A 13,158-nucleotide genomic window follows, 5' to 3' on the forward strand; every position below is an offset into this window, starting at 1 on the left:
CAGTCATCCTACTCACTTTGCCTACCCCACCCACTCCAGTGACCCACCCAGCCACCCAACTTGACCAGCCTCCCTCATCCACTCCTCCACCCCACTTGTCCATGCACCCACTCACATATCCACTCTCCAAGCTACCTATCCAGTCAACAAGCTTGAACCACCAGCAGGATGACTTGTAAGTTTCACACACACACACACACACACACACACACACACACACACACAAAAGCCTTTACAGAACAGATAAGCGTCGGGATGATAATGCTAAACCAGGAATGACCATCTATCTATCAATCTCTTCATCAGTCTATGTATCAGATCTGTTTATCTGTCTATTCATTTCCCCAGATGTCCCGCACTGTATACCTTAAATATTTGTTGTACCGTATTCAGTGAACAATCTATCCCTTTACAGTGACCTCTCTAAAGTATATATGCAGGCTCACTGGACATGGATTCTCAGTGCACAGCGGACAAACGCGATGCATGGAACGTCGTGCAAAGGTCAAAAGTAGTACCAGGAATGTCATTTTAGCAGAAAAAATATTCCGTGGGTGCAGTCACGTACCGGGAGACATGATGGTAAATCCTCCATGTATCCCAGTCGAAGATTCTGCGGACATATCGTGTTAATATATGCAGCACCACAACTTTTTTTCAGGCATATTCTAGGAAAAACGTTTTTAAAATGCAGTACTTGCTAATCCTACCTTATGCAGCGTGTTGAACGTGGTGTAGCTAGTTTAGTGATGGTAAACTTCATACACCTACAATACGCTGACGAGGAGCCTATACATGGTAGCGTTATGCACCATGGGTGGAGCAGCTGTGGCATCCACCCATGAACCATTTATTTTCAAATTTCCCTGTGCCCACCCGTATTAAGGGCCCTGGTTTGAAGTTGGTGAGGCTGTGTACCAAAAGGGGGAGCCGGATTCCTACAGAGTGTATGTACTGTACTGTACCTGTAGGACAGCCCCTCACAAGTAGATGTTTGCTTGGTGACGACGGGTCTGCTCGGCCAGAGAGACTGGGGTTAAAAAATACCAATAACCATATGATACAGCGTCTTATATCAGTTTTAAGGGCTTGAATACTTTGAAAGTGTAGACGTTCTGTAGCCAGTGAACCATCTTGTTAATTTTCTTCGTCAATTGTGTACTATATATACAACAAGACGTCACAAAACACAACCATCACCCACGTAGACAAACCCTCAACTGACAGGAGATGGGTAGCTGGGTATTTGGGTAGTGTCACAGTCACAGAGTTACCAAATGCAGAGCCTCAGATATCACTAACTTCCCTCAAAAAACGCTGTATGGACTCTGTATATAAAAATCTTCAAAAAAATCACTAGAAGAGATACAACATCTCTAGGATATTAATGTTATAAAAAAAAAAAAATCTCGTAATACCGCTAAATTTCTTGTCCCTAGACATTAGAAAATATCGCTAGACGTTATCAACTGCCGCTAAATAGTAACGTCCTGATCTAGAGGAAAAAGCGCTAAACTGGCAACACCAGAAATAAAATGATAACGGGCCTACTGTATGTACTTTGAACTGATACATACTACCTAGTATTTACATTATCTATCACAGGGATGTGTGTGTGTGTGTGTGTGTGTGTGTGTGTGTGTGTGTGTGTGTGTGGAAATGTCAAGAAGTATTTCTTGTTTTTTACAGCTCTGTTACTACAAGGAAATCTGTAATTTTATTAGCCTGTTGTCTGCCAAGTTACACCGCCACCAACGTCTCAAACACAAATTGCCACATCATTTGTTTGTCTATATTGTAATTAAAAACAATCAATTATATTGTCTTTATTATACTGCTATCTATCTGTCTATCTATCTATAGCCAGACACCTCAGTCCCGTAAGAGATATTATAAATTGTCACTAATCAATACAGCAATCTAGGAAAAAGAGAGTACAGGAGACCTAAGACAACATTATCATAGACATCACTTGTTTTTTGCTTCACACTTCTTTAATACCACTCCCTTATGTTTGCTTTACCTCCAGAAGTACCCTAAAGAAACATATGCGTCGTCTAGCTGAGGTCAAAGAGGTTTTTTAGTCGGTAGGTTGGGTTTAGATCGAAAAGTTGGTTAAAACATTTTTTTTTTTTTACAATGGGTTGTTGTTGGTGTTGGCGTTGGTGTTGCTGCTGTCCTTGCTTAACCCCGCCTGTCTGGCCGAATAGACCGGTCGACCAGAGGGACGCAACTGCTTGTTTGGGGCCGCCCTACGGTACAGTGCAGTACATACATCGTGTAGAGATCCGTCGTCCTCTTGTGGTAATCAACAACTCACTAGGGTCGAACCAGGCCCTTCCCACGACAAGGTGCCAGGAAGTATGAGGAGGTTTGGTTCTCGGGTGGACGCCGCAGCCATTCTACCCTGAGTGCACAGCGCCACCACGTGTAGGCTCCTCGTAAGGGTATCTAAGTAAGCATGCGGAGGGGTCACTGTACCTACCTATCTGATCATATACATCTATCCATTATCTGACACTGCATCTATCTACCTCCACAGATGTCTCAAGTAGCCCTGGCAGCCGCGATGGTGCAGAAGGCGCGGGCGGAGGAGAGGAGGGTCTTTCGTGAGAGAGCCGAGTCGAAAGTGTCTTGTGCAGGCTCTGAAAGTTTGGTGTGAGGTGGGTGTTGTCTTCTCTCTCTCTCTCTCTCTCTCTCTCTCTCTCTCTCTCTCTCTCTCTCTCTCTCTCTCTCTCTCTCTGTTTATCTGTCTGTCTGTCTATCTGTCAATATTAATACTCAGGCTCCTATGATTGTCTCAGCTAAAAATAAATTCATTTGCCTTTAGCTGGAATAAAAGACTAGGTTTGGATTTATATGAAAAAGTTAAAGTTTAGCAGAAATACACATCTGAAGTCAGCAGAATAATCGTCCCACTTTTAAAATTGCTCTGGAATGAACAAAATCTCATACTCCTTCTTGCTTTACTATCCTTACCTTCAGCTCGTAGATTTAGATATCATAGTGATAGAACTGTAACAAGCAGCCTCGAAGGGACCATTGAGTCTGTTGCTGTTTGCTTTGCTTTGTATTCCTTTGTACTCCTATGACACAATCCTTGGTGGATAAAATCGTCTGCCTTCAGCTGGTACGGATATACAGGGTGGTCCAAATATAACGCTTGTCTTCCACTCCCGCCAGGCATTATATCCTGTGTTGCGGAGGCGGCTAAGTCAGTGTTACCAATGCCTACCCTGCATCATTTTTTCATTTACTACTCCCGCTGCCATTTTCTCCCACACCAGCAGACTTAACCGTCCTCGCAACACACAAGATTTCCGCAAGTGGGTTTTTAGTGAAGCACTATTTACAGACCACCCTGTAGAATGCTAGAGCTGTCCCGACCTTCAGAAAGTTGACGGTGCCAGATTGAACGCCTTATCTCCTTTGACCCACTCTCAGCCTAAGTAAATCGTCTGGCGTTAACTGGAAGAGAATACTAGTGACAACGAGTCCATTGGAAAAAATTCGTAGGTGTAGTTCTTCTTCTTCTCCTTCCTGTCATTCTTAATTTTTTCTTTCTCACTTTCTTTTTAGCCTTTGACTGATAGCGTTTCTCTCAGGTGAGCAAATTATTCCAGTATTAATGTACACAAAGTTCCTACGTGTACCCTTAACAACGAAAATAGATAATGAAGATGATGGAGATGATTTTTATAAGGCCTTGACTGCAACACTCATTTCACCTTAACTTGGCCCTAATTATTGTCCTTTTGCAACTTATTTTATGTTGCTCATTAACAGAAAAATGCAGTAATATGGCTCTACGTCTTTTCCGGAGCACTTCTTTTGGGCGCATTTTTGTCGCAATGCTAACGAATCGGACTCGAAGCGGTCTCGGTGAAGCCAGGCTGAGCCGTTCTTGTCGACCAAAGTGATACGAATCCGGCCGAAGTATTTTTCATCGAATCCAAGACAGTCTTCATATCTCATCGACGTGAGGTCGGGAGCAGTCCTGGTGCAGCTGGTTCTCACTTGGAGGGATCTGAAAATGGCCAGTAGAGACAACTGACTGATAAATATCATGAAGTTAGCATTATGTGCACAAAATTAGGGTGCAGGAGGCTAATGCTAATGATGTGTACGGCCAGTTCAACATAAATATGGGCCAAGATCTATTCGTCAGATGATCTTTTATGGTTATCACTATGTTAATGTTCCGAATGGCAGCCGTACTTTTTTTTTGTTCTATGTAACAAGACTGTTTGCGGACAGAAACCAAGCTGTCCTGGAAGCGCTTCGAATCGCAAACTCTAGCTTGGACGACAAAAATACACCTTTTATAATTACCATCGTATTATAATGTTAATCTACTGTTGCAGCTCTGCAATGAAAGAAACATGGCAACTTTAGGTCAGGTTTGGGTTAAAATAGTATGGCATTTCTCTCCACTGAAAAAAAAAAAAAAAAAAAAGAATAACATTAACCTGCATTAAAAAACAAAATCGTACTATCTCACCCAAAAGGATCCTAACCCAGTAAGCAGTATGTATTTTGATATATGCGTTCGAAGAGTCTGAAAACAGCTCTCTTTCTGCGCTGCGCTTTGGCTTTTGTGTGCATTAATCCACAATCAGGCATACAAACACTTCCTAAATGGCAAGGTACTTTCAGCTCATTTTCACATTCGTCGTGCACAGATGTTAGGGTATCTTTGGTGAGGGTGTATTAATCGCACCTAAAGGATTTAACACAACGTTCTCTAATTGCAGGATGTGACCCGGGAGGAGATGCCCTGTCTCACTGAAGCCAGGAAGTCGTCGTCAGAGATTCACAATATCATTATTAATAGATTTCCCTTCGTAACCTACTTTTTTCTTTGTGTGAGAGCAAAAATTTCGGCCTTTAAAAAGTGCCAAATCAACCAGAGTCAGCTGAAGAGTAGTGGAAGTCATAGGACACATCTTTTGGAGAGGCGATCCCCTAATTGGCCGGGCGCCGAATGTAAGCAAAATGGCTACTGTAGAGTCGCGGTGCGCGACTCTGAGGTTGTCATTATCGTGCCCTGGCAACCTACCATTCAAAAGTGCGTCGGATTTCGTGTATAATATGAGACGCATGTGATTCGTGTATATGTTCGTGTATAATAATACTTGTGCATACTATATTTATGCATAATAATATGATTCATGTATAATATGATACGAAATCAGACGCACTTTTGAGTGGAAGGTTGCTAGGGTACGATAATGACAAGCTCAGAGTCGTGCACCGCGACTATAGTAGTGCTGGGGATATGTGGTACCTATCCGCATTTATCTCCTCGGCTCTGCTCCGTCCACAAGTGAACATGATATTTTAGAGATGAATATGGAGTCGTTTAGGACAGGTTCGATAAAGAATTTTCCTTAATTTGTACACCTATTTTTCCAGACACCCACCGTATTTCAAAGATATACCCAGCCTATGCAGTACACACAGCAATGTCTGCTTTTCTCTGCTTAGAGGCATGAATTTCTAAGATGAGTATTCACTGTGTCTTGTGGTAACCTATCCTTTTTACGTGGAGGCCTCATCGCAAGAGTCCCAATAGTACCATCTTTAACCCAGCCCTGATGGCAACATGGGCCCCATTCCCAACCGTTATGGACCCAGAGTTTCTGATGGCTTTATGGGGAAAAATAATCTCAATCATATTTAGCACAAAACTCCATTAATATTTGTTGCTCCGTAGCGGCTGAGAATTGGGCCCATATTGGTACAGCATTTTTGACTCCGAATATTCTAGCCTCTTAAAGTTTCTCAAAAATCTTGAGGGACACATTGTGTACCCTCCTCTTTCTCCTCCTCCTCCTCCTCCTTGTCCTCCTTCACCTCCTCCTTTTTGTACTTTGCTCCAAAAGATATATCTATAAAAATAATATATGTATAATACCTAGTCACCAGTATATTTCTCATATAACGTACACTGTATATATCATGAATGTTGATGTACGATGTTCAGCCTTATATACAGGGTGATCCACATATAGCACTCCACTAGGCACTCACAGGCCAGTAGCTGATGTCTTGCGGCGACGGCTTACTTTGCTGGTGTGTGTGTGTGTGTGTGTGTGTGTGTGTGTGTGTGTGTGTGTGTGTGTGTGTGTGTGTGTGTGTGTGTGAGCAGGAGCAGGAAATGAATAAATGATGCAGGGTAGACACCCATAACTCTGAGCCGTGACAGCAACACAAGAAATCGCCCGAGGTAGTATAAGAGGAGTGCTATATGTGGACCATCCTATACTTCACACTGTATATATATAATGTATAACTGAGGTAAGGGATTAATAAAGAGTGTGATTAATAAAAGTTTGTTTCAATTATTCCCTGCATCTCCACCGAAAGGAAGATGGTGGACTGCATGCAAGGACAGCTCCAGCCTGCAGTCCACTCAGTTCACGCCAAGATGAGCCTGGGGTTGCAACTACTACTATGACTACTCCTTTTTTTTTTTTTTTTTTTTTACTGTACAACCTTTATTTTAAAACTTTTTATTTAAGCAAGATTTTACTGTATTGGTTCCAATATTTTAATCCTATATATTTTCAAAATATTAGTTTTTCATTTTTTTTTTTTTTTTAATAATTAGACATATTAGTAACGTTTTCATTCCCCGTCCCAACCCTGGAGAGGCTCGGGGACGAGTACTGTTTTCACCGGTTTGTCTGTCTGTTTGTTTGTCTGTCTGTCCATTAACAACATTACGCGAAAACTACTGGTGCAATTTTGATTAAAATTACGGGGATGATGGGCTATGACCTGATCATATGATTAAATCTGGGGCCAAACTGGGCCAAGGCTCAGGCTGTAAGACCAAATAATGTACAAAAGAAATGTAAATAAAATCGTTTTTTCACCATAACTTGTTTCAAATTCGTCATATCGACATGAAACCAAAACCTAAAGGTGCATTTTCAAATCTGCATCCCATAACATGCCTCATTACATCAGGGGGGTCACCCCCCAGTTGGTGGTAGAGGGGTCAATGTCAGGTGGGTTGGGCCAAAAATTTCAAATGGGGATAAAATCGTCAATTTTCCCCCGAATTACTCTAAATTTGATATGTGACATCTTTGACCAGATATCCTGTCGTGTTTATACGTCAGCACTACATTGACTGCCGGGGACGGTTTTGCTGTGCCTTGGCACCGCTTCTTGTGTGATGGATATCCATTATCTGTTTATCAGTATTTCATGTGTTTTTTTTTTTATCGAATATGTTAACGATTGTCAGTCAACTACTGCTTATGCATACCTACATGTCTTTGTAGATGAGGAAAAATGTTATGATGAAAACAATGGCGACAGTGAAGTGGGATGCTGTGACGTACTTTCAACATACAGTTTGTATCTGTGAATTAAAACAAGAACAGTAATTGCAGACCCGTAACCAGACTTTTCAAAAGGGGGGGCGTGTTTTCTGCTGAATCTCGACTTGCATAGTAGCCGGCTAGTCAAAGGTGTGCTGCATGCTTGCTATGGGGGTCTGGGAGTATGCATAAGCGACGCTGAGAAGCAGCAAAAAAACTTCTGAACAACGGAAAGCGACTCTTTTTGCATTGATTAAAAAAAAAAAAAAAAAAAACATCGTAAGAAAGTGAACCTTTAGGCAGGTGGAGGGGTCGTCCGACCCTCTCGACCTCCCTCCCTCCCATTTAGGGCCCTTAATAACTGAGCACTGCTGTTGATATTGCAATTACAATCATAACTGTAACATGTACTGTATATAAAATAATATAATGATGTTACCAAGCTGTTTAATTCGATTACGGACTAAAATGAATGAATCAGTGATCACTACTACTACTATTACTACTACTACTACTACTACTATTACTAATAATAATAATAATAATAATAATAATAATAATACCACTACTACTACTGCTACTATTACTACTACTATTACTACTACTACTCTGCTACCATTATTACTACTATCGCTGCTACTACTATTACTACTACTGCTACCGTTACTGCTACTACTATTATACTACTACCACTGTTACTACTATTGTACTCCTACTAATACTACAACTACTAATACTAAAACTACTGCTGCTAATACTACTACTACTACTACTACTACTATACTACTACAACTACTACTGTCATAAGGACTTTGTAGTTACTTGTAGAGAAGTATATTTTAGACTTGTGGTCGAGCGGCTTTTATATCTTGTAGTAGTTTCCCCACCAGATGTCATGTAGTGACGGGAGAGGTAAAGAATAGTATGGGACTATTTTTATTTGTCTTAGAAATATTAAACAGGTCTCTCACATGGAAAGAGTATAAGTCCCGGGTAGCTACCTCCCTGTCTCGCTATCTCTCTCTCTCTCTGTTCTAAGGCTAATCTCCGTCTCGACCTCTCTCTAGGGTCGCTTGTCTCCTTCTAAACTCTCCTTCCTAAAATCTGGTGTAGCAGGGGTGTGTCACGTATGTTCCTCATGGTTACCAGATCTTTTTTCACGAGAGGACTGCTGACAGCTAACTGCATCATCTCCTTACTGGCCGCTGTCAGTAAGATGAGTTGTGAGTCGTGTCTCACTCTTCGTTTGTTTGTTCCGTTCTTCTATGTGGATGTTTTCTCGGTCCTTTTCTCTAGTGATTTACTCGTTGTGGGATGAAGACTGCCGCTACTTGTAGGTGCGTGTAGAAGATTATACAGACGACGTAGAGTTGTTAATTGTAGTTGATTGTAGATGGCTGTAGTTGATTGTAGACTATTTGCACTGTAGGCTGTATTTTGTAGGATTCAATGTAGAACTGAAGCTAATCTTGTAGTCTCGGTTGCTTTTGTAGAAATTTGCTTTTAATTCGGAGACGATGTCCGTAGATTTGCTGGTTTTGTCGTTAAGCTACTTGCAAGGCGTCGAGTGATCTCTTGACCTCTGCATCAGCGTAATGATCTGGGAGACGGAGGGGGCTGGATGGAGAGAATACTGTCAGGAGCTGATGGTGTTGGTTATTTTCAATCTTGATATTTTGTAGGAATTTAATGTTGATTCGTAGACGAGGTTCGTATACGTTCGCTGCCACCAAATGTCATAAGGACTTTGTAGTTACTTGTAGAGAAGTATATTTTAGACTTGTGGTCGAGCGGCTTTTATATCTTGTAGTAGTTTCCCCACCAGATGTCATGTAGTGACGGGAGAGGTAAAGAATAGTATGGGACTATTTTTATTTGTCTCAGAAATATTAAACAGGTCTCTCACATGGAAAGAGTATAAGTCCCGGGTAGCTACCTCCCTGTCTCGCTATCTCTCTCTCTCTCTGTTCTAAGGCTAATCTCCGTCTCGACCTCTCTCTAGGGTCGCTTGTCTCCTTCTAAACTCTCCTTCCTAAAATCTGGTGTAGCAGGGGTGTGTCACGTATGTTCCTCATGGTTACCAGATCTTTTTTCACGAGAGGACTGCTGACAGCTAACTGCATCATCTCCTTACTGGCCGCTGTCGTCAGCTTTCCTCAGTGTTAAGAGTGTGTAAGCATGTTTAGCACTGCTTGATTCTCGCAGACGCAACACCTTCTCATCATTTGACTTCCTGCTTCTATCTGTCTCTCTATCTATTTATTTATCTATCTATCTATTATGTAGTCCTACACTACTACTACTGGCACGCACAGGAAATAAATGCAAGATGTGTGTATTATCGTTGTTTTCGCTGCCCCAGACTCATCTGTAACGTGAACCCGGTATGCTACACGCCTATATTCCCCTTAATAAATTCTTACACTTTTTCTATTCTAACTTGGCATAAAATTGCAGTCTCTTGATCTTCAGTGCCCAGCTGTAACAGATTAACACAAGAATAAGATGCTAGTCACGAAGCAGCGTTTTCACTGGAATGTAGAGCCGTATAATTGTTTTTTTTTTTTCTGCCACCGAGCTACGCAAAGTAAGCTGAAGAGGACGAAAATCTTGACCAATTTAAAATGATGAGCCGAAGTCCATACCTCTGTTCCCATCCCCCTGACTTCGGGTGACGTCCTTTTCTACTCTATTCTTGTTACTCACAGAGGATGTTATTAACAGAGGATGTTATTGACCTTAGAAATAGCCTCTCATACTGAAGGGTTTATTAAGGATAAACCTAACCCCCCAGCCTGCTTTCCACCCTTCCCGCTAGTCTGCCTGCTTGCCTGTCTCACTGCCGGCCCACTGGCCAATTTGACAAACAGGTAGGCAGGTATACAAAGAGGCTGGCGGCCATGAGGTCACGGTAACAAGCAATCAGCTTGGCCGACAGGCAGGCAGGCAGGTAGGTAGTTATGAAGGCAAGCTGTTAAGTAGGCTGAAAGGCTGGAAAGATGGAAGGCAGTTATTCTGTAAAACTAGAAGGCAGGCAGACGGGCTAGCAGGTATGCAGGTGGACGGACAGGCTGGAAGGCATGCAGGCAAGCTGTAAGGCATGCAGCAGGCTAGCAGGTAAGCTGGAAGGCAAACTTGATGGCTGGCTGGTAGGCATGCGTGAGGGCAGGCGGGCATTTAGGGAATATTCACGGGGGGTAGGCAGCTGACCGACAGGCAGGCTGACAGGTATGTGGCAAACATTCATGCTGGCAAATAGGCAGAAAAACACAAGCTCTTCATATATATGGCATTTGTGAGGCTTTTTTGAAGAAAAAGTTTCTCGCTCATGAATGAATTACAGTGTCTGACGTCATCACATTTACAGACATTCTACCTCTTTCCCACCCTACCTTCTCTCAAACTTCCTGTCTGCCACAGTGTCTGCTCACATTTCTACATGCCAACCTTCATTCCTTCCTGCTTGCTATCTTGTCGGCCTACCTAGTTGCGTCTGCTTGCCTGCCTGCACCATACCGGCCTGTCACCCTCCCTGTCAGTCTGCTTACCAACTGCCTGCCCACCCTCCTACCACCGTATCTGCCACCTTGTATGTCTCCCGCTCTACCTGTCTGCCTGCTATCCTGTCTGTCTGCCTACCTTCCTGCCATACTGCCTGCCATCCTTCTTGCCTATTTCTATCCTGTATGCCTGCTTACCTGCCTTCCACCTTAGCTACCTGCTTGTCTGCCATCCTACTGCTGCCTTTTACTCTAAGTTGGCCAAAAACTGCCATCTGTCCAACAATAGATAACGCTAGAGTATGATGCTAGTCACGAAAAACTGCTGTCGAACGAACATAGAGCAGTTGCTTCGTCTTATTCTACAACTGAGCTACGTGAACTAATCTGAAAAAGGACGAAAATCTGGGCCAAGTTGAAGTGAAATGAGTGTAGTTGCCATTCTGTTCCCTTGCCTGTTAATCTGCCATCCATTCCTGAAGTCTGCCTGCCTTCCTTGCTGCCTGCCGGTCTTCTTTCTTGCCTACCTGTCTGTCATTCTGCATGCCTCCTTGCCTTCGTATGTACCTTCGTCCCTGCCTACCATCTTCACACCATGCCTACCACATATTTTGTCAGGCAGATGGTCAGGCAGGCAGGCAGGCAGATTTACAAGCAGGATAATGTGGCTTTGGAAATTTCGCAACACCATTTCCTTCACGATTTATTCTGGCTTTTGAAATTTCGCAACACCTCTTCCTTAACGATTTATTCTGGACTTCGAGATTTCGCAACACCTCTTCCTTGGTGATTTATTTTGCACATTGCACCTCAACATCCCCCTGTACGCTGTTGATGCAGACCATGTATATATCAAAGAAATATTCACAACATGGAAGGGGTATTTTAAGGTGAAGTTTATAGAAAGTTTTGCTGGTATGGGCGTGGGTGTGGCAGTGGGACTAGGAAATTCATAAATGACGCAGGTTAAACATATGATAAAGGTGGGTGAGCCGTCCCTACAACACACGAGAAGGCACCTGGCGTAGCGGAAAAGTAGCGTTATATACGGAGCACCCTGTAAGAAGGCGCAAAATAAATCGCTAAGGAATAACTGCTACGAGGCCTTATATGCCTCCTGGAACACACTCCTAGAACACACATGCTACGTCAGCCAATTTAATGGGGGTAAAAAATATAAATGCATATGTGGTGAACGTTATCAGTGACTATCATACCCTTATCTCTTATCATGGCTCTGCTTACCAGCTCTACCTACCTCCGTGCCACCCAGTTTTCCGCCTCCGTTTGAGCGTTGGAGCATAGGGTTGGGTAATAGTGTGTTTTTTAAACTAATTTCACCATTAAGAAAAAAATCTCGTGTTTTTGACCTGTGTTTTGTCAAATTTTGCTACTGGGAAACGGAATCTACCAGTGTTTGCGGGTATGAGACAGCCCTAGCATGTATTCAATATGGACGGAGAGTGTTAGCGCCGAAGTGGTGACATGTAGAAGTGTATACAGTAGTATGCAGGAGGACTACTGGGCCTTGACAGCAGGCCGTGAAGCCTAGGCCCAGAGTCGGACACATAAAAAAAAAAAAAAAGTTCACCGCTGAGAACAAACGCTAATTATACCCTGAACCGACCATCTGGCCGCGTCTGCTGTTACTAATTTTGTTCTCAGTAAAACAAAATCGCTTGGTGAAGACTACGAAAATTCTAAGTGCGTCTTTTGTCTCCAATTTTATCCTATAATAAAATCGTCTACCGTACAATTGGAAACACTGCCTATGTGCGTCTGCTGCTACTAAATTTCTTCTTAATTAAAAAAATAATAATGAACAGCCTAAAAATACCATATAATTACCTCCATTGTTTCTAATTTCATTCCTAGCTAACCAAACTTCTCCACTGATAACTTGAAAACAGTCTAAATGCGTCTGTTCTAACTAATTTAATTCTCAGTAAATAAATTCTTACAATGATACTCTGAAAATAATTGAAGTGCGAATGTTGTTTCAAATGTTGTTCTAAAGGAAAATCTGACAGCAAATATACTGAAAATAGTATCTAAGTTTGCCCATAAATTCGAAAAGGTTAACTGAAAGCGATAGGATTCGTCTCAGCTTAACAAAATCGTCTGGTGGTGACTCGAATGTAATACCTGTTCCATAGAGGTGGTCGTAGCAGTAGTAGTAGCAGTGGTAGTAGTAGTAGTAGTAGTAGTGGCAGCAGTAGTAGCAGCAGCAGCAGTAGTAGCAATAGTAGTAGCAGCAGGAGTAGTAGCAGCAGGAGTAGTAGTAGTAGCTAGTAACGACAAAATAGTTAACTGAGATGGTGATT

At 42.4% G+C, this 13,158-nt stretch overlaps 1 protein-coding gene across 1 annotated transcript in view; it reads left to right on the forward strand.

The window, feature by feature from the left end:
• LOC145409073 (uncharacterized) overlaps positions 1 to 2,662 on the forward strand; it is an 85,681-nt gene extending 83,019 nt beyond the window's left edge. The window contains exon 15 of the mRNA XM_080279622.1: positions 2,543 to 2,662. Within this exon, the coding sequence (XP_080135748.1) occupies positions 2,543 to 2,662 (120 nt within the window). The remainder of the gene's footprint in view (positions 1 to 2,542) is intronic.
• Positions 2,663 to 13,158: the final 10,496 nt, after the last annotated feature.

This window comes from Coenobita brevimanus, chromosome 79 (assembly GCF_032717465.1).
Source record: "Coenobita brevimanus isolate Jiangsu-jjx chromosome 79, ASM3271746v2, whole genome shotgun sequence".
Classification (NCBI taxonomy): domain Eukaryota; kingdom Metazoa; phylum Arthropoda; class Malacostraca; order Decapoda; family Coenobitidae; genus Coenobita; species Coenobita brevimanus.